Source organism: Cajanus cajan, chromosome 1 (genome assembly GCF_000230855.2).
Source record: "Cajanus cajan strain Asha chromosome 1, NIPB_CcT2T_4, whole genome shotgun sequence".
In the NCBI taxonomy this organism is placed as follows: domain Eukaryota; kingdom Viridiplantae; phylum Streptophyta; class Magnoliopsida; order Fabales; family Fabaceae; genus Cajanus; species Cajanus cajan.
In genome coordinates, this window is record NC_138517.1 from 87,077,892 (window position 1) to 87,100,778 (window position 22,887).

Sequence of the window (22,887 nt, forward strand, 5' to 3'; positions counted from 1 at the left end):
AAGTATAAATTGATTTGGAATGTTAGATGTTGAGTTCAAAGTATGAAGAATAGACGCGAACACAGAGTAACATAATTAAGATTTTCCACGTGGCATTCGCCGACACGTCTTTATTGTGAGCTTCTCTAAGAAGCGACGCAACAAGAAGGAAGCTTAGGCATTAAGCTTCTTTCTTTTATTTTTTGTTTCTCATGTTTTCCGCCGAATTAGATCGGGAACCAGTCACTACCAATCATTTCAGATTTTTATTACTCATTGGGTTTATTAAGATTTTGTTTTAGATTAATTTAATTTAACAATAAATAAATAAAATTTTATTAAAAATTTATTCTTCTCAAGAATCAAATAAATAAATAAATAAAACTTACTTAAAAATTATTCTTATCGATAATTTAATTTAATTTTTGTCAAAATAATTGTTTCTTGGTGGGGTTAGATTAAGTGTGACAAATATAAAATTTAAATTAATTAAATTTAATTAAATTGGATTACATAAATTTACTAAAAATAATATAATTCTTCTGATTATACTTAAGTTATTGAGTTCACATATATTTTTAATGTTCAAAAGAAAATATTTTAAAAATTACATATAGAACAAGTATTTTAACAAGTTATGTTTCTTGTTCCCTTAAAATATTTATAAAAAAAAAATAAAAGTTTAGATTTACATAATAGTTAATTATCAATTTTTAAAATTCTTAATATTTAATCTGAAATCTTAGTTGGTTAGAACAAATAAATTTAATCAATTAATGTTACCATTGTGGGACAATCCTTAAAATGCCTTCAAGGTGTAACTTGTTAAAACACTTTTTTTAAAATTAAAAAAAAAAAAAGTACATCTAACGTAGCAAATTTTGCAAAAAAAAATTTAGCATACACTAATTTGTTTCTTTTAGAATATATGATATTTTAACAAGTTAAATTTTGATTTGTTTTAAAATACATGTAAGTTACACTAAGTGAGTGTAATTTAACATATTATATATTTATATTTTAATTAAGGTTTTAAAAAAATGAAAAGAAAGAGAGAGAGAGAAAAAGTAAAGTACGTATATTAGAACAATTGATTAAATTAGAGAGTAGTATGTATAACACACATTTGATAATAGTCGAGATATAATTCTACATATTATTTGTCTACACCACATAAAAAAATATTAAAAAAAAAACTCATAAAAATTGGATTATAAGATAACTCTCATCCCCATATCATTGGGAAGCAATTATATTCACCTTTAATTAATTAATTATAAAAAATAAAGTTGAGCAAAACATAAAAATGTCACTTTCATAAAAATATTAAGGTCAAAATATTATTTTTTAAATTTGTATTAAACACAAAAAGTATCATATTCACAATTTTTATTTTTTTAAAAATATTAATCCTAAAAAAAATTGCTAAATAATTTTCCCAACGCTACCTAACATTCCCAACTAAAAAGAAGATAAATACCTACATGCAAAAAAATAACATAACATACAGATCCTTGTATCACTGTTTTTCATATTTATTTGTTACGATAACTAATTTTTCTAAGAAATTGACCACTCTGCAAAAATTAATTATTGTTTGATGTCTAATCGTATATTACATTTTATTTGGTATATGTGAATCTTTATAACCATGTATGATTCATCTTAAGATTTTTAAATGATATGTATGATAATAATTATGATATATAAAACGGTAATAATATGTAATGATGTTGTAATGTTCTTTATATTAAGTCCGTTGGTATCTTTACTTTTATCATATTCGGCAAACTATTACACTTTTATCCTAAAAATATGTTTTAAAAAAATTAATATTTATATATTATTATTGGTCTTGATTCTTATAAATGTGTAGTGTTTATGGGATCTCATCAATGCGATGAACTTAATAATTTGAATTAAATTAATTAAATTGATTTAAATTTATTTTTTATTTGAATTCAACTTAAATTAAATTAATTAAATTTAATATTGATTAGTTCAGATATTAGATTAAGTCATTTAAAATTTGAATTAAAAATAATTAATTTATATATTTTTATTTTTATTTAATTAATAATTAATATGTATGAATTTTTGATTATTTTAAATATATTTTCGTGTTATAATATTAAATTTTTTTCATTTATTTTTTTGAATATTTAAAAAAATTAAGAAAAATTATATTACAATATATTAAATATCATTTTCATACATTATAATGTATTTAAAATCCTTAAATAAATTAAGAAAATAAATTAAAAGAAGTTATATTACGAATCTATTAATTTAATTAATTTTTGACAATGTATTAATTTAGTTAATATTAAAAAAATTATTTACTTTAAGAAAAAGTATATTTTTTTTAATTTTATTTTTTAAAAATAATTAAATATTCAATAATTTAAAATTAGATTAATTCCAATCAACATTAAATTAGTTTAATTCAGATTAAAAAAAATTGTAAGACTTAAATCAATCCAAATCAATTAAATTTAATTGATTTGGATTGAAATTTTACCTAAATTTAAATCAATTGAACACATCTATAAACATAAATATGAGACTTTTTTATGTTTAAGAACAAATCGATCTCTTAATCAATAGAAATTACTTTTTATGTATAAGAACAAGTCTCTTAGTCAATACAAATTTACTGGCATTATATTTAAAGTATTCTATTTCAATGCTCACTAAGCCATCATATTTTATCTTTTAAAAAGTACGAGTGAGTTAAAGGAATATATTATTTGTAAATTATCCTTTAACTAACTCCCAAGTCACCCAGGAATTTTTCTGTACAGAGACAATAATGATATTGTATATAGTGATTATTTTGTTAGTGTTCATATTATCTAACACTTCGAATAATCGTAATTTTTGTCACTATCTGGGTTTCTTAGAGACCAAGGGAATGTACGGGCGGAAAGCGAAGAATATACACAAGAAGAAGAAGAAGAAGAAGAAAAGAAGGTTGAACTACTCATTGGTTAATCAAGCTTAGATAGATTAGGTTGATTTACTAAATATAGGTCAGGTGATTATTTTAAAAAGTCTATTTAGTTAAAAGAATATATTTCAAGTCAACTAAAACCCTTTTTAAATCTCACAAACTGCAACTAAAACCCTATTTAAATCTCACAACCTGACGTATTTAAATTTTTATTACTATTATTATTATTATTATTATTATTATTATTATTATTATTATTATTATTATTATTATGTTAACTTTTTAATTTAATAGTTTGATATTATCTACGTATAATATTCAAACATTTACACATCGAAAAAATCTATTTAAATGTTTTAGTATGTTTGATATAAATATAAATTTAGATTTATTAACCTACTTTTCTATTTAAGAAACTTCTTTACGGAATAAGCTTTTAATTTATTTGAATATTGGTATACGAAACTAAATGATAAAACAACGAACAAAAATTGTAATACAGTATTTTTGTTAATTATTGTTATTTTTTTTTAATAATCATGGGTTGTGGTGTATTGCTATTTGTTATTTAGAAACTTTGAGAATTAAATTCTTTTTGTGAGTTTTGGAGATCCAGAGGGTTTCTTTTAGCAGATGTTTAGTTTGATTATGAGGAAAATGTAAGTAAGGTTCTTTTGAAATTTGAACTCTATAAACTCATTTTTTAGGGAATCTTAAAAAGATTGTAGTGAGAATAGCTCTAAAGTTTCGAAACCCTACTTCTTGTTGTTTTGTTGTGAGTCTAGATGGAAGTCACTTCTTCTTCCTTCTTTCTCGTTCTCTTCGAATATGAAATAAATGAAGCTAGAATTTGGATTTTGCTAGATTGTTGATTTGTAAGTTGATTTATATTCATTTAAACATTACTATGTTGGTTGAATTTGAAGTGAATGATTGAGTTATGGAAATTTGATATTTTGAGTTTGTGAAGGTGAATTTTGGTGACTGATTTCATTTGTTGTCGCATGTTGAATTTCTTGTGCAAAATGGGTTATGAGTGATGTATATGTATGATATCTTGTATTACGTGCTTGATTTGTTTGACTTTTAGGTGGTTTTAAGCCAATTTGTAAAGTTGCCAAGTGCATAATTCACTATCACGCACGAGCGTACCTTAATGGCGTCAAGCACGACTCAAATCAGGGATTCTCTATCTTACTCACATCGGGCCCAAGATTAGTAGTACCAGGCACAGGATTGGTAGTACTAGGTGTGGAGAAAGAGAAAAACCTTTGACATGATCAAGCCGAGCATGGGTTGAATGGCGTTGAACATGAGGGGAGATAATTACCTCTAACTTTGTAATGTTGAGTCCCAAGTTGTGTGGTGTCCAGCGTGATTAAGATATAGCTCTTTACTTAAGTGGTGTTGGGTGTCAATAGAGTGATGTCGTGCATGAAGAGAAAGAATCATCTCTGCTTGAAATGAGGCTAGGTTTAAGTTTAGCCACACCAAGTGTGATTGTCCTAGGGGATCTTTGATCTCATCCACATCAGACACAGGTTGAATTGAATGGTGTTGAGCATGGACGAGACGTAGAACTCTTGTCTCAATGGCGTTAGGCACAAGGTGTGGATTGCCTTATGAAAACTTGTTGTTTGTTTGATAAAATGGCAAACATGAATAGGTTAGTGAATCTATGACATGTTGTATGTTGATTAATGTTATTAGTTCTATATGCATTGATATGGGATAATGCATATAGATGAATAATTGTTGATTTGTTGAGGTGTTGATGTTGAAAATGCTTTAAACATTTATGCATGTTATGTTCTTGAACTGTTAAATGTTGAGGTGATGATGCTAAGAATGTTTTAGGCATTTAAGCAGGCTATATTGATTGACTTAAGATTAAAGGAGATGATAATTTTTGAAAGTTTGATATCTCATTATGAGAATATTGATGTGGTGCTTTGAAAGCCTAATTTGTCGAAAACCCTTCTTGGATAGTTGTATCTTGAAGTGGATTGTTAAGTCTCATCTAAGATCTTAGTTAATGCAGTATGTGGGCCACATCAAGGCATAACGACTACAAGTGACCAATGTTGAATAGTATGTGGACAAAGTCTAGCCATATGTGTATAAAGTGACTAATCGAGTAAGATACAAGATCAAAAACTTAGTCCCTAATGGAGTACTAGAAAGGCATAGTATTGATTGTGGTATTGTTTATTTGCTCAACTGACTATATTTTGGAATGGCATTGATATGGCAATATATGAAATAATCATATGGTGTTAAGTTGCTTCCTTTGTAAGTTGTTGAATGCCATGTGAGATGTTTTGTTAAAATGCTAAGTTGTAGACCATGAGGTGTATGTGGTGTGGTTTACATGTTATTGTCGGTAGTATAGTAGTATTACTTCTATACTTGTTGTATGGTTACTCTTGTGTATAGTAGTTTACTCTTACATGTTTCCTTGTGGTTGAACTGTGATAATCATGTTTACATGGGAGTAAGGCAAGTTAGGCTGGAGGCACTTGGAGAGTGAGAGTCATGCTAGATGGCAATGTAGTTTGTTGTAACTTTTGTGAAGGTGTTACAGTATTACATGACTAACAACCTGGGTTCCTATAGTTGTTTCTTTTGGATTATGTATATACATATATACTTGTATAGTATTTCATTTATTAATGAAATACTTGTATAGTTTTTCAATTATTAATGAAATACTTGTACATATATGCATATATTACCAATTATATATTCAAAAATTGTATGTATGTTAACCTTAGGTAAAAACTCGTATGTTTTTTATTGGTAATAATTGAACAATTAAGTGTAGAGATTATGACAGGTTATTACAAAAATAAAAAATGAAAAATTCTGATTTTTCAAATTTTATATTTTAATTTTTTTAAAAAAAATCTAATGCAATCTTTTTATTCAATTTTATTAATTTGATTAGTGTATAAAAATGTAATATTAAACATTTCTTTAAAATTAAATAACAAATTTTAATATTTAGAAACTAAAGAATAAATTAAATCAATTTTTTATATTAATTAAATACAAACGATTATCTTATCTGGAAATGTTTTTAGAGATTATTTTTCATGAGGATAATTTTTATGAGTTCTCTTAACTTTTTATTTAATTTAATATTTTGTTTACCATATTTATTAGAAATTAATTTTTTAACATTTTTAAAATAAACTATTGATAATTAAAAATAATAATTTAACACTAAATGCTAACGTGATTAAGCAATGCTTTTTAACTAATAAAAAACAACGAAAAACACAAACATACTTTTATTTATATATATGCTAAAAAAATACTCTAGAAGAAAAAGCCTACCTTATATTCCTATGACTTTAACATCTCAGATTTTCTAGAGTGTGGCTGACTGGCTGTTATGTGGCAATTGATCTACTGTTCATATAGAATGAAAATAATACTACCAATATAGAATGAAAACCCTAAACTAATATAAAGTTATTTTAATTTAATCAATAATTTTGATTTTAAATTTTAAACATGTAATGGTATTAAAAATTTAAAATATAATTATATCAAATATTTAGAAAGAGAATTTTATTATCATAATATATCTTACTAAACTTGAATATAGTTAGTTTCGGTAAAAGATATTTTCAGTCTATTAAAAAATGGAATGAAAATGTTTAGGATTTTAGTTTAGGATTTTAATCAATAGTTGTATTTCATACCCAAACAATAGCTGTAGTTCACACGCCACAATATCATAAAGTCCGCGCTTCCGGCAATTCTATTATCATGCAACTTCTATTCTTAAATAAAAGAGAAATTTTTTTATTTCTATAGATTTCTTTTTAAGTACTTTTAAAGGGAAAAAAAAGTAAAATATTTTATTTTATGAGCTAAAATAAGTTTCTTTGTAAATTAAAATTAGTTTTAAAAAAATTAATATAAAAAACTTCAGCAAATTAACTTTTTATATAAGGTAATTTTGAGACCCGCACATATTTAATTTTAAAATTAACTTATAGATAAGATAATTTTAGTATTTAGAAAAACTTATTTATTTATATTTTATTTTCTTCTAAAAATATTTATGAAAAAATTTATATGCCCTGCGCAACAAAATAGTTAGATTTGAGTCCGTGAATCGTTTGCATTGTACCACACCATCCCATGGCCCAAACATATACCGAAGGCGGAAAACTTTGGGTCTCGCTCTAATCTTTGACGAGGAAGGCCCAATTATTAAAAATGGTGGCCCGGGATAGTTGAATTAGACCACTTTACAATGAATTTTATTTATTTCCTAATGTTTTTGCCACATTTTTGTTAGGGCCGTCATAAAGCTTTCTATAAACTAAATTGGGAAAGAAAAAAAAAACATTGACGTTAAGATTTGAACATGTACAACTTTGTATGACTACGTAATCACAATCTGGAAAAAATGGGTACATATAGTGATACACACATAAAAAACTGATGGAAAGTGGAAACCAAGAGTTTAGAAAAAAGGAGATAATAGAAAAGGTAACTTTCATGATTTCATCCCCATATATTAATAGGAAATTCAGCGAGCCACGAAAAACGATTGTGTGACTGTACATGATGATGATTGAAATGAATCAGAGGCAGACTTGTTTTTCTAAGTTGTTCAAAATGGCTGCAACTTGTGGCACAGAAGGCCTACATTTCCTGGGATTGGCAACACAGGCAGAAGCAACTTTGGCTAATCTAACAAGAGGATTAATATGAGAAGGAATGAGCAACCTAGGATCCAAAAGTTGAGTAAAAGAGGTTTCCCTGATCAAAGGCAATGCCCAGTTGACCAAGGCCCCTCCCTCACACCCTTTCCCACTCAAAAGCTCCAACAGCACCACTCCTAACCCATAAACATCACTCTCCTTGGAAGCTCCACCACCCCTTCTTCTCTCACTCCAATACTCATCATCCACATACCCCACCACCCCTCTCTTCTCCGCAGGTGCCAAAAAGTTAAGACCATAGTCACAAATCCTGGCACAAAAGTTTACATCAATCAGAATATTAGAGGACTTGACACACCCATGCACAATGTTTGGCGCCACAACCTCATGCAAATATTGAAGCCCTCTAGCTGCTCCAGCCGCGATCCTCAACCTCTTGTTCCAATCCAAAAGCGAAGCCCCATCAGGGTTCTGATGCAGGTAGAACTCCAAGCTCGCCATGTGCACCAACTCCATCACAATAACCCTCTCACCCGGTGCTTCCGAGAACCCTATGATCGGAACCACGTTGGGGTGTTGAGCCAGGGAGAGCCACTTCAACACGGATGAGAAACTAAACCCTGCATTAATATTGCTCAACACAAGAAAAGGGTGAATCCTTTTCACGGCTACCACTTGTTCTTCTTTCTCTAGTCTTCCTGCGTACACTGTTCCTAAGCGACCCTGCCCAATGATTCTTCTTTGGTTGAAGCCGTCGGTGGCGGCGTCGATTTCCGTCAAGGGGTATGCACCAGCACAAAGCTTCACGGGGAGTGTTTCTTCTGATTCAACGGGCTTCTTCTTGCAAGCCAGGAAGAGGATGATTCCAAGAACGATGAGAGATATGGATAGAGTGATCATCACCACATCGTAAGCGATGTGCTCAACGTGGTTCATTTTTTTTGCTGCTGAAGATGGAGGATTCAATGGTTTGGTTTGTGAAACAAGGTTATATATATAATATATATACATGTCACTGCGTTCCTTCCTTAGATTTCAAAGCCAAGAGTTGAAAAAGAAAAAAGTTGACAACTACGGGTGGATGGATAGATCGGTCAGATTAGTTGTGGTAGTTCATAGCTGCCACCTCTACCTCTCATATCATTCACAATAAATTTCTATTTCTATTATAAAGTTCTATACATATAAGAGTTTTTCTATCAGAATTAAAAAATATTTTCTTATAAAAAATCTTTAAAAATACTTTTAAATTTGTATTTAGTCAGATGTACCAAAGGAGGAAAATAAAAAAGAGAGATAAAATAGTTAACGAAACAGAGGAAGATTAAAAAAATTATATTGTTACATGTTTTACAAAAATATATTATATAAATAATTCATATAGTTTAATATATAGTGTACATACGAATATTGAAGTGTTAAAATATCAATAAGATGGAGTAAAAGATTATGGAAACCCATCTTGCACTTGAAACATGTTTGGATCTAATTTATAAATGACTTCCTAATAAAGTCTTTACGTAACAGATTCCAACTCACCTTTTTGGTAAAAATGGAAAATGTTTGTAAGAATAAAAGAACGTTAACGTAAAAAAACATTTAATGTTTGTGGATGAGGTAAAACCATGCGATATTTCATTTTTTTCCCCTAAAAAAACCACATGATATTTCTAGTTCGTAAAAATATTCAAATTACTGAAAAGTAAGCCTATAAATTTCTTCTTTGTAGGTTATCAATAACATGAAATTGTTCTGACTTAATTAATAATTTTAAATTCAATTTTAGATATAAAATTATGTTAAATATTTTTAAAAATTATGCTATTCATAATAATTATATTTGAATATGATTAATTTCAGTGAAGAATATATATATATATATATAATTTTTTAAAAAAGCTTTTTTAATTATACAAAAATATATTTTAATTTCTGTAAGAGGATTACAAAAACTTTCACTTATCAGTTTTATGGTCTTGGATGGATGAGATCAATTATAATACAAAATTCACTTTAAAAGAATACCTATCTCGTATGAGGTATATATGTTTTCTACCAAATTAAGTTTCCCCTCCCGATACTTAATTATCATCTCGGACCTTCTTTTTTTTTTTTTCCCTTTTTGCTTAATGAGTGGTTTATAATTATATATCAAGATATGATTAATCTTTCTAGACTTTTGTATTACATCTTTCTATCATACAGACAACCATCTTTGATTCTTTTACAAGATCATTTGAATGTGCACTGAATGTGACTTTCTTTTATTAATTTTATGAAACTTTTCCAATAATATTATCTTTACTATAAATTGGAATAGTGATAAAAAAAAATACTATAAATTTGGATCGTTAATTTAGAGAATGAAATTCTTATTCTCTCAATTAAATTCTTAACAGTACTCTCCCTCATTTCTTCTTGGGAGATACATTGCATACATATCAAGTCTCAAACTACCTTCATTTTAACTTTATTTGCATATTTTTCTTAACTGTTTATTTACTTTAATTTAAAAATAATCTTATATTAAATTTATTTTTTTTATATAAATTTAAAATGTATTTATTATAATTCTAATTATAATAATGTAATTATAAATTAAAAATGTTTATTATTAAAACTTAATTATAAACATTTATTTTATATAATTCACGTGCTAAAACGATATTATGAGTTTATGAGTCTATTGTGATAAATTTATCTATAAACTCTGCTGTGAGAAAATATAGGGGAAAAAAGTTTTTCTATAATTTAAAATTAATTTATATATACAGGTAAATTTATAAAATCTCTATCAAATTAAATTTAATAAAAAAATATTTTTAACTTATGGCATAAGTTGATTTTAATTTATAATTTCTTTTTCTCTTAGAAATGTTTACGTAAAAGTTATCCAAACACGTTTTATATGTCTATAAAATTAGGAACTTCTGTTACACTGCTGTTAATGTCTATAATATAAAGTAACCCAGAGAAAGGTTGGTTTACTAAAGATATGTATGGAGTCATTAATCTATTCTTATTTTTGTTTGATGCATCCACTAATTATGGATTCCTCGTTTGTGTTGAGGTGGGTGGGAGCATATATTGTTAAGAACAAAAGGCATAAATTGGGAGCAAATAAATTCTTTGTATTCTCATTCATATTGCAAATGAAATATTACAAATTAAAACTCCTTTGATTGGTCTGGAACGGCCCGTTCTGAAATTGGAACGACCCGTTCCGGGAACCAGAACGGCCCGTTCCTAAATGAGAACGGCCCGTTCTGGGTTACAAATTTTAGCCCCCTTTTGATATCTCAAAACGGCCCATTCGGGTTAAGATTTTTGTAAGCCTTTTTAGGTTTGGAACGGCCCGTTCCGATTTTGGAACGGCCCGTTCTAGCCTATTATTTTTAGGCCTTTTGCCTGGTTTGGAACGGCCCGTTCCAGACTAGGTTTTTAGGCCTTTTTTGTGACTTAGAACGGGCCGTTCCGATTTTGGAACAGCCCGTTCCGGACCACTAAAATCAATGTATTTGGACTTTAGGCATTCTGATGTCTTGTCTTGTTGTCTACATGCTTGGGAGCTCCAACTCTTTGATGATAGACGTCCATATCTTTGTTTGTATGCTCCCGGACGAAATTGGGTGTCTACATGCCTGTGGACATCTATTTTGCACATAGACTGCACACTGCACCGCCTCTGCCCAAAACTTCTTTGGCATGTTCTTCCCTTTCAACATAGATCGAACCATATCAAGAATAGTTCGATTCTTTCGTTCCGCTACACCGTTTTGCTGCGGAGAATATGGGGCAGTCAAGAAACGCTTGATTCCATGTTCCTCGCAGTATTTGTTGAACTCAACAGAAGTGAACTCGCCTCCTCTGTCAGATCGGACTGCTTTGATGAATTTAGTTGTTTCTTTCTCCACCATTACTTTGAATTTCTTGAAGGTTTCAAACACTTCTAACTTCTCCTTCAAAAAATAAACTCATGTCTTTCTTGAGAAATCATCAATGAAAGAGACGAAATATTTCTTACCACTGAATGATTCTGGAGTTATTGGCCCACACAAATCGGTATGGATCAGTTCGAGTTGCTCCTTTGCTCGGTACTCAGAACTCCTTGGGAAAGAAGTCCTCGCGTGCTTCCCGATCACACATTCTTCACAGAACTTCTTTTCAAACTCCATTTTAGGAAGTCCAAACACCATCTCCTTTTTCACCAGCTCGGTCAACCCCCCAAAGTGAAGATGACCGAACCGCAGATGCCACTTCATGGCCTCATCCTCCAAATCAAGTTTCATGCATTCATCTTGAACTATTTTCAGCTCAAGTTTGTACATGCGATTTTTCTTCATTTCTACCTGGGCAATGAGTCTTCCGAGTTTATCCTTCAGTTGTAGTTCTCGGTCCTTCATCAGAACCGACTACCCTTTCTCCATTAACTGTCCCATGCTCAGTATGTTGCTTTTTAGATCAGGTACGTAGTATACATCTCTAATCTCTCCGATTTCCCATTTCTCTGTTGATACCAGATCGTTCCTCGGCCTTTGACGGCTACTTTCGAAGCATCGCCGAAAGAAACGGATCCGAGCTCCTCCTTTGAAAGTATTTTGAATAAATGCTCGTCACCACACATGTGGTTACTTGCGCCGGTGTCCAAGTACCAAACTGAGTTATCAGAACAACTCGGTTTGATCTCGGAAGAACAGCTCGGTTTGATCTCGGTTTCTAGAACGGTTGTCACCAGCAACACTCCTTCATCTTCTTCCTCGGCAAGAAAGTTTGTTGGTTCCTCCTTTTTCTTCTCGGACCTACAATCTTTGGAAATATGACCCAGATTTCCACAATTGTAGCATTTGATCGAGTAACACTCCTTGGCAACATGTCCATACTTTCCACAGTTATAACATTCAATATTGTTATTTGTGTTTGATCGGCCACCCCAGGTTTGACCTCGGCCTCCCCGAGCCTGACCTCGGCCACGCCGAGCCTGTTGGCCGACATACTCATCACCTCGTCCTCCTCTTCCTCAATCGCCTAGGCCTCTGCCTCTTCCTCGGCCTCTAGTACTCTGAGCATAGAGCACCTTCTCCTCCTTTATTGTTTCCTACGCCTGGAGAGCCTGTTCAAGAGACTCCCCCTTCTCCTTCTTATTCTTCTTTCTCTGCTCATACGCCTACAGGGACCCAGTAAGCTCTTCGACAGTGAGCGTTGACAAATCCTTGGACTCTTCGATTGCACACACTATATTCTCAAAGTCATCTGTCAATGACCTTAAGATCTTCTCCACAACTCGGCTTGAGGGAAGATTCTCTCCATTCCTGTTTAGTTTGTTCGCCACAGTTTCCACCCGAGTAATGAACTCGGATACTCCTTCGGACTCCTTCATTCTCATGTTTTCCAATTCGCCCCTAAGGGTTTGAAGCCGAACTTGCTTCACGCGTTCATCTCCCTTTTTTGCTTTCTCGAGTATATCCCATGCCTCTTTTGAAGATTTAGCATTAGCTATCTTCTCAAAACCTGACTCGTCAACAGCTCGGTACAGCAAATACAGTGCTGCCTTGTCCTTTGCTCGAACAACCTTCAATGCATTCAGTTGGGCATTTATATACCCCTCGGTAGTCACCGGTTCCTCGTGCCCATTCTCAACCACATCCCAGTTATCTTGGGAGCCGAGAAGGGCCTTCATCTGCAGCTTCCAGTTATCGTAGTTGACATCTTTAGTCAACTTGGGTAGTGGAATTCCATTAGTTAAACCTGCCATCTCTCTTGAGTGTATACGCTCCACTCACACACCTCACAAGACTTTTTGACACTCTTCTCTCGGGCTGGGTACACCAGGTCGGCTCACACTCACCTCACGCACTCAAGCTCTGATGCCAATTTGTTAAGAACAAAAGGCATAAATTGGGAGCAAATAAACTCTTTGTATTCTCATTCATATTGCAAATGAAATATTACACTTATTTATAGCAGAAAGAATAACAACGTTTGCATCTTTAAATGCCACTCATAATTAACCACATTAATATTATTCTAAGAATACCAAGCAAAACAAAACTCCTAATTTAAGTTTCATAAAATATATAACCACATTTTAAATTATACTACTATAACCTAAAAGCATTTAGTTACGACAACCTAATATTATTTTTAGCTCACCAATTTTTGTGTGTACGTAATCAGTAATGTTAGTGGGACACACCATGCATGGGTTCTGTAGTTCCACCAAAATTTGTTCATTGTGAACTAATTTCTTCTTCTCCTTTCTTTTACATTTTATTTTGTCTGGGAGTACGTATTATTTATGACATTTTGTGCACGGTCTTTTTTATTCCATCTGAAAAACAGGAGTACAGGACATGTGGTAGAGACAGCTTACGGAATAGTATATATACTTGTTGTTCGTGAAAATGTTTAGAATGAAATAATTTTTATTTCTGGTATTTGATTGAGTACTATATAAAGAATGAAGAATATCTGAACAATAATTGAAAGTGATAATAGAATAAGAAGAATAAGAGGACGAAGCATTTATCTTTCGTTATCAATTGAATTGATGGAATATAGGAGAGAAGAATGGGAACTGCGGTGGAATCTGGAATGGTGGAGATAAAGTAATTTTAATTTGGCGCCATAAACATAGCTATACGGCTACAGGATACTAATGGAAACCACAAAAATGCATATTAGCCTACTACTACATTGGGGCCCTTGCCCTCTTCATGATCATCTTGGGCTTGGCTCTTTGCTCGGATTAGACCCACCAATTAATGCCATAGGATATAATGAATCTTTTATGCTATGATGCTTCTTCACTTTATTATTTTTTGCAATCGTGACAAGTGACAGCCAAGAATCTGATTGCTGGATTTGGTAGAAGGATTGTGATAACTCAAAGAAGAGAAACTCTACTGTCTGTCATCTCATTATAGAAAGCGAAAATTCCAACAGATTCAATAATAAGTACATGATATTGTCAGATGTATAATCAAAGCTCAAGCTAATTCAACCTCATATCTTATTACTGTCATATAATTAACATAAATCTCAATCGGGGTACAAGATATATAAAGTAAAAGGGCTTGCATTACTTCACCATATTTTAACAATCCTTAAATGTCGTAATACTTGTGAATATGATAAGGACTAAGCTGCTAAGGAGATAGAATGTGTTCTAACCTTTCTTAGAAGAATAGTGCACCCCAAATGAATACTCAAGCTACCAGCATTAATTAGATAACAAATGTTCAGTTAGAATTACTTTCAATTAATTTATTCAATACACTTAATCAATATTCAAAATTCTTGAAGCATTTATAAAGTAATGACGTTGAGCTACTAACGTTAAAGACACTTTGCATAAGAAGGAACATATAAACCAACTCAACAACTGAAGCTAATACTAAAATTGTCAAATTAAGTTTGGTGATAAATTAAAGTATACACTTGGACTTATTTATACATTTTGAAGACAAATTCATATTTTATTTTGGGTCATGATCTTAATCCAGTTGAGAGTTCCATATTTTTTTTTGAAAGTATATTTTTTTTTAATGATTGTGTATTAATAATAAAAAATAGTTTAATAAAATAATATTTTGTATAATATGATATTATATTTATAATGATAATATTGATTCAAAAATATATTATAAAGAATAAATGATCAATTTAGTCCATGAACTTATAACTCAAGCTTAGCTTGGTCCAAAAATTTAATAAAATTAAAAACAAGTTCTTAAAATTGATATGCGTAATTCATATTAGTTTTACTGTCAAGTATGTTACTTAATATTGTTAATAGTACTTACTTGACATGTTAAATGTGGCATAGGTATCAACTATTTAATATGTGACTTCCAACCAGCAAGACCAAAATAAAAATTTAAGAGAAAAAAAATCATCAATAATTCTTTTTTCTTTGTCTTTCCCTTTCCTCCCATTTCTTTTGTCTGCAACTTTTTTCTATTCTTAATCTTCTCTAACTCATACTAATAAACATCATTGATTCTTAATTTAACTACACAAAACATGTCAATACATATAAATATAAAACAGCATTAAACACCTCTTCATTCTTAATCGTGCATTTTCTTGCTTAAGCTAGTGAACTAGATAGTCAAACTCATGTAAGCATGTTAAATGAAAAACACTCCACTTACCAACTCCCAAAAAAAACCCAAAGTTAATTTCAAATTAAAGCCCAACATTGTAAAAATCTTAACTATTTTCGCCAATCAACAAAACATTGAGATTCCAATTATAAATCTAGAAACTTGCATTAAAAAACCAAACTTGAAGCAAAGTTACAAGAACTTCTCCTTATTTTCCTTAGCCCAGCAACAAGGGTGGGCCTATGCCTCCAACTTCATTTCCAAAAGGTTTAAAGAAGAAGGATAGGTGTAATACCTGAAATTTTTACATAAATAATATTTTTTTTAAAAAAAATTACAAAAGTAACATCTGTACAACATTATTTACTCAACTAGAACCAATCACTGTTCATGCTCAGAATTCGGTTCCCCGGGAACCGAATTCTGAGCTTCAAATTTTCTTTTTTTTTGTGCTCAGAATTCGGTTCCCGGGAAACCGAATTCTGAGTTGTTTTTAATTTTTTTTGCGTTTCTGGGAAGTAGAACGGGCCGTTCCGAAAGCAGAACGGCCCGTTCTGCTTAAACAAATAGAGTGTTATTTTTGAAATTGGAACGGTCCGTTCTGCACCATTCCAATTTCAAAAATAACACTCTATGTGTTTAAGCAGAACGGGCCTTTCTGCTTCTGGAACGGCCCGTTCCACTTCCCAGATTCGACCAAACTGGGCCTCAAACGCAAAAAAAAAAAAAAAAAAAATTAAAACAACTCAGAATTCGATTCGCGGGGAACCGAATTCTGAACACAAAAAAAAAAGGAAAAAAAATATTGAAGCTCAGAATTTGGTTCCCGGGGAACCGAATTCCGAGCATGAACAGTGATTGATTCTAGTTGAGTAAATAATGTTGTACAAATGTTACTTTTGTAATTATTTTTTAAAAAAAATTATTCATGTAAAAAATTCTGTAATACCTATTTGATGTTTTATAGATTGTATGATATTTCACATAATGATGCTTCATTCAACTTTTTAATTGTTCATAATTATTAATTAGAATTTTATGTAAGTAATTATTTTTTAGATGTTTGTATGTCTTAATAATTGTTTTCACAAACCAATACAAAATCTTTGTGTTTTGTTTTTACTCATACTATTTGAAAAAATTCTCTACAAGGTCACTTATCCCAAAATTCCTCTGAGTTAAACACAATTAATTGTAAAATTCTTGAGTGATAAATTATTGACAAATAAATGCATCTTAAAAATGTAGGTTGTACTAATTAATTTTTCAAGTTATTCTCAATTATACAAATTTTAAAATTATGTTTTTAAATTATTTTTAACTATACAATTTCTGACAATAGAAATTGTCATTAGGAGACTTGTGGTGTGACTAACTACTAGTCCCAAGAGTTGTTTCAACGTAAGCATAAGATTAAATATAGTCATTGAAATTATGGATGTGGTCGCTAGTTTTTAAATATCGTTAACACTTTATAACTAAATTATGTACTTGAGAAAATCATTAATGAAATTTGGACGAAGATGATAAAAAAGAGAAGAAACGTTACATATAAAAAATATTTTATAACAAATTAAATTTGTCGAGAAGCAAATAAAAAAATTGGTATATAAAAGAAGAAGATGAAGGAAAAAAAATTATTATCTAAGAAAATTCATTATTTTAAATTTTCATTCTTGATAGAAATTAATAAATATAACAGAAATTAATTTCAAATTTTCCTTTAATTTTTTTAAATTTAAAGAATAAATTAAGAGCAAGTTACAATTACGTAAACTACATTGATCATTCAATCTTTTATAAAATATATCTTAACTCAATTTGTATGAAGCTCATCTTATTCCATATATTTCAAATATAAGTGATATTGGAGTGAATTTAAATTAAAAGTCGAGCTAAAAAAGTTGTTTGAACCGTTAAAATAAGATGCGAAAGGGCATTAATTAATTTTATGGTCTGTAGAATAAAGAAAAACTTTGGTCTCATAGCCGTAATTTTGATAATTCGTTTTAGGTTAAGAGCCCCTCGTTTAGGTGAGTGCCGTTATTGATCCGTGGAACACAGTAAGCTTCTCAACCCAATTCCCTCAGCCTGTAAACCCACTAATTAGTAGGCTTAAGTTTTCAACTTTACCAACAAAGATTAAAATTTCCACCTTCTGCTTCGTTTCTCCATTCCTTCATGCCAAACAACGTGTCCATTTTTTGTCACTCATATTTCCATTTTCTTGTTCCACTCTAAATTGCAGGATTTCAAAGTTCTTTCGAAAATAAAAAAGAGTTTTTGTGCTAGGAACACACTTCACACTACCATTATAACGGGAACGGTGTTATAGTTTAGCCGTATTTTAAAACAAAAGAAAAAAAATTATAAATTCATTGATGCTAACCTAGTTTATTAAGAGAATCAGGATAGGTCAAATTTTCAGCAGTTTTATGGTCAAGTTTTGTCTCTGAGGTTTGGCACTAAACAGATTGCAGGAGTTTGTAGTTAATGTTGTTGGGATTCATCCCAAGTCCCACATCGGTAAAATGAAGGAACATTGGCTAGTTTATAAGTGTCCACCATTCCACATAGTATGAGGCCTTTTGGGAAGGAGCCCAAAAACAAAACCGTGCGGGCTTGGGCCCAAAGCGGACAATATCATACTATGGTGGAGGAACGGGTGGACTAGCGGGCCCTACAAGTGGTATCAGAGCCAACGGTTCCCACATCGGTAAAATGAAGGCCTTTTGGGAAGGAGCCCAAAAACAAAACCGTGCGGGCTTGGGCCCAAAGCGGACAATATCATACTATGGTGGAGGAACGGGTGGACTAGCGGGCCCTACAAATGTTATCAGAGCCAACGGTTCCCACATCGGTAAAATGAAGGAACATTGGCTAGTTTATAAGTGTCCACCATTCCACATAGTATGAGGCCTTTTGGGAAGGAGCCCAAAAACAAAACCGTGCGGGCTTGGGCCCAAAGCGGACAATATCATACTATGGTGGAGGAACGGGTGGACTAGCGGGCCCTACAAATGTTATCAGAGCCAACGGTTCCCACATCGGTAAAACGAAGGAACATTGGCTAGTTTATAAGTGTCCACCATTCCACATAGTATGAGGCCTTTTGGGAAGGAGCCCAAAAACAAAACCGTGCGGGCTTGGGCCCAAAGCGGACAATATCATACTATGGTGGAGGAACGGGTGGACTAGCGGGCCCTACAAATGTTGTCTTCAGTTTTGATTTGAATGCTAAACTCCAATTACACCTCTCATTTGTTATTGATTTCTCTCCTTTTTGATTATCAGATAATAGTTCCTTTTGAGTGAAGATGTTGGCCTGTCACCCTGCAAAAAGTTATCATTTAACCAATCAATTAGTAACGGAGATTTGGTTATTGTTTATGAAAGGCATGACAACATGAAGGCTGTGACAGTGTCTGAGGGTTCAGTCCTGCAGAATCGTTTTGGTGTTTTTAAACATTCAGAATGGATAGGAAAGCCGTTTGGGTCTAAAGTATTCAGCAGTAAGGGTAGTTTTGTGTACTTGTTAGCTCCCACACCAGAATTGTGGACTCTGGTATTAAACCACAGGACTCAGATTCTCTACATTGCGGATATTAGCTTTGTTATCATGTACTTGGAGATTGTTCCTGGTAGCTTGGTTCTTGAATCTGGAACTGGAAGTGGATCGTTGACTACTTCACTTGCAAGGGCAGCTGCTCCTTCAGGACACGTCTATACGTTTGATTTCCATGAACAAAGGGCTGCATCAGCTAGGTAACAAATAAGGCATAAATATTTTGATCTTCCTTATAGAAATTGATAAGGTTTTAAACTGAGTTACAGTTGTAGTTTTCTTGTGATCATTAATATTGTGGTTAATCGATGGCAAAAGTGGCCGCAATTGCAGTAGAGTCCAAAAACCTCCATGTTGCGGTCAAAATTGCGGTTGCAAACTATTTTTTAAAACCTTGAAAATTCTATTTGACATAATATGATGTTTAGTATATTTGTATGTAGCTTTCATCCACGTCTTCTGGTATACTTTCTATGGATTCCACTATCATCCAATCATGTGTGTCAAATCATCGAAAGAAATTTGACTCAATCTTTCTCAAGAAGTTCACTCTTTAAATGATGTGCTAACGTATAATTAGATGACAGCATAAATTTACTTTGGCCGTGGATGAAATTTAAACTTTTGTTTTATTATTCTTATGAAATTTTGGGCAAGATATTCAGTGATCAGATACTTCATAATTTAAAATGCTAGCTTTTGTTCTGTACTACTTGATGTACTAGTACTAGGCTATGTTCTTAGATTATGTAAGGAACTAAGGATTTCTCTCAACAGGATTTAGCATTTTGGGATGTGGTGGAGAAAAATGGATCTAGAATCCAGTTTACAATTTTGCCCTGTACATTACTCTTTTTTTTTTCCCTTTTCACAAGGTTTATGCAGAATGTTGAATTATTCCTACGTCATATATTCACTTAATTTTTCTTCTTTGTAGGGATGATTTTGAGAGGACAGGTCTAAGCAGCTTAGTCACTGTGGGAGTTAGGGACATCCAGGGTGAAGGATTTCCTGATGAATTTATAGGCATGGCCGACTCTATATTTTTGGATCTACCTCAACCTTGGCTTGCCATTTCTTCAGCAGCCAAGATGTTAAGACATGATGGCACAGTGTGCTCTTTCTCTCCTTGTATTGAACAAGTACAACGATCATGCGAAACACTCCGAACCTACTTCACAGGTAGTTTTGTGTTTTTCTTCTTTCTGCCCCCTCTCTATTTTCTTATTTCATTATCTTTTGTGTGCTTTCTTTCTCTTTCATGTTATATATGTAACTTGCTGTAATTTGTACTAGACTGACAGAATTCTCATGTACTTTTTTACCTATGTAAATAGATATAAGGACATTTGAGGTACTTTTACGCACGTTTGAAATTCGTGAAGGGAAAATGGAAAGCCTACGCGGAGATGGCAATGGTTCTAATGGTTCTCTTCCTAGCAAGAGGAGACAATGCTCTGATGGAAACTATGTACTCAGCAGCAATCCATCTATTTCTTTTGTCATGGCTAGACCTTGTTCTGAAGCTCGAGGTCACACAGGTTATTTGACATTTGCAAGACGTAAATGCGTCTCATGAAGAGTGCTATCATGCTTTGACATCTGCGTATCTCCTTTCAATTTGAGCCTCATGCAAGAGATTATTTTGGTTCGTTATAATACTGTATGGCAGTAAATTTTTGCTTCATACCACGGACTCATGCAGCAAAGCCTCTCTCTTCTTTGCATATTAGCAATCAATATTACATATTTTGTGCTTCTTCATATTATTACAAACATTCAGAGGGACTGAGTTTATTTAACATATTTGCATTGCTTCAACAAACAGGCAAGAGATCTGTGTCATTGTTGATTCATTGAGAATTTCATGTTTGGACATTGTCTTCTATAGTTCTATGAGATATCCTGAAAGTAAAATACTGAATACTCTGACATTCACTTTTAGGATAACAATTTCTATTAAAGTTTTGAATGTGTTGAATATGGAATAGCGAGGGCATTATATATCTATTTAGTAAATCTTTTGGTTGAAAAGGACTCCTTTTATTTCTTTTTAAGAGTAAACAACTGCCAAAAACTTTGAAAAAGCGTAGTTGCCAAATCAAGTGAAGTCTGTGTAGTTTGAAAAAAAAAAAACAAAGTCAATGTGCTTTGACTCCACAGATAATACATAAATTGATCACTTGGTCATGGTTTCTTGTTCAGATGCCTGTAGTCCTAGAGGGACCGAATGATTAGTGGCGGAACTTAAACAAAAAATTTGGGGATGCCAAATTATTTTTTTCATATATATAAAATTATAAATTAAAATTTTTATTAACTAAAAAATAATAGAATTTCTCTTTTTCTTATTCAATTTTTTTAGTTTTATTATAATTAATAATATGATAATATAAAAATATAATATTAATATATATATATATTGCGAATCATGATTTCATTATCCGACGTGCTGAATTTTTAAATCTACCAAAATACATATTTTCTCTCCACATATTTTTTTTTAAGACAACAGTTACAATGTAACACCGTGTATATTATTCAAATCTCCTCCACTATATTGACTTTAGTGATATTTACACTCAACAGTTTATCATAACAACAGTAAACTGTAGGCTTAGTCTTGGACAAACTTTACATACAAATACATGGTTTGACCAAATCAGTATAAATATCATCTTCAGCCTGAATGTTAATCCCTGGTTTACCAACGAGGATTCCAAATCTATGTCAAGGAAAAAGAAAAAAGTAGCGCTTTGTGTTTATAGAGTAGGCAAGCCAGTAATATAATTTTTACATTTATTTTTAAAATATTAATACATACTCGAAGAAAGAATTTTTTAACTCATACTAGTCTTAGCGATTAGAGCAAAACTGTCTCCTTAAAGAATACCTATAGTATCTGATATATATATATATATATATAATATGAAGTGTCAAATATTTACGAAGAGTGAAATTTGCCAATCAGCTAGTATGTTTCATGATAAAATTTTAATTCAATAATCACATTGGTAATTTTCAACATCAATATATATGAAATTCTTAAAATTCACAAACATACAAATAATTTTGTTATTGAATTTCTGTCTGACGGTAAATGTTGATTTTACCGGTCATAGACAATGCTATCAAATCTAAAAATTAATAAGAATTTGTTTTTTACTTATTTATTTTAATGTATATGTTTCAAATATAAATATTTACATTAAATTTAATAGTAATGAATGATACACGTGCAATTCCAACGATTCGTACATCACTTTTTTTTAATCTCTTTGGCATTGATTATAATAAAAATTTAATTAAAAATGATAGACGCATAAAATTATTGTCTATTATTTCTTTCTTTTGTAATTGGTCAGCTATTATGCATACATATAAATAGTAAATAGGCTAGTCCTTTGTAGAAATAATATATCAGTCAAATTTCATTTCTCTCTCACTATCTTATTTGTTTTCTTTGTCATTTATTTTCTTTTGTAAAAAAAATTCGTATAAATATCATTTCACATAAATTTATATGCCTATAAATAATGAATTTAAATTAAATTTAATGTGCATCATCTTTGCGATTAAAATGGATTCTTATAAAATAAA

General features: G+C 31.3%; 3 protein-coding genes across 3 annotated transcripts; 1 reads left to right on the plus strand and 2 right to left on the minus strand.

The window, feature by feature from the left end:
* Nucleotides 1-7,317: 7,317 nt before the first annotated feature.
* LOC109811569 (serine/threonine-protein kinase PBS1-like) lies at nucleotides 7,318-8,764 on the minus strand. Its single transcript, XM_020375351.3, has one exon. It carries the CDS (start codon nucleotides 8,626-8,628, stop codon nucleotides 7,537-7,539), a length of 1,092 nt encoding a protein of 363 aa, XP_020230940.1. The 5' UTR covers nucleotides 8,629-8,764; the 3' UTR covers nucleotides 7,318-7,536.
* Nucleotides 8,765-12,073: 3,309 nt separating this feature from the next.
* Nucleotides 12,074-13,369, minus strand: LOC145955974 (uncharacterized). Its single transcript, XM_083071527.1, has 2 exons — nucleotides 12,786-13,369; nucleotides 12,074-12,416 (listed from the first exon to the last, which is right to left on the minus strand). Exons 1-2 carry the CDS (start codon nucleotides 13,367-13,369, stop codon nucleotides 12,074-12,076), a joined length of 927 nt encoding a protein of 308 aa, XP_082927653.1.
* Nucleotides 13,370-17,348: 3,979 nt separating this feature from the next.
* On the plus strand, nucleotides 17,349-21,296 carry LOC109811519 (uncharacterized). The gene is made up of 3 exons (XM_029274025.2): nucleotides 17,349-19,487; nucleotides 20,225-20,469; nucleotides 20,625-21,296. Exons 1-3 carry the CDS (start codon nucleotides 19,129-19,131, stop codon nucleotides 20,864-20,866), a joined length of 846 nt encoding a protein of 281 aa, XP_029129858.1. The 5' UTR covers nucleotides 17,349-19,128; the 3' UTR covers nucleotides 20,867-21,296.
* Nucleotides 21,297-22,887: the final 1,591 nt, after the last annotated feature.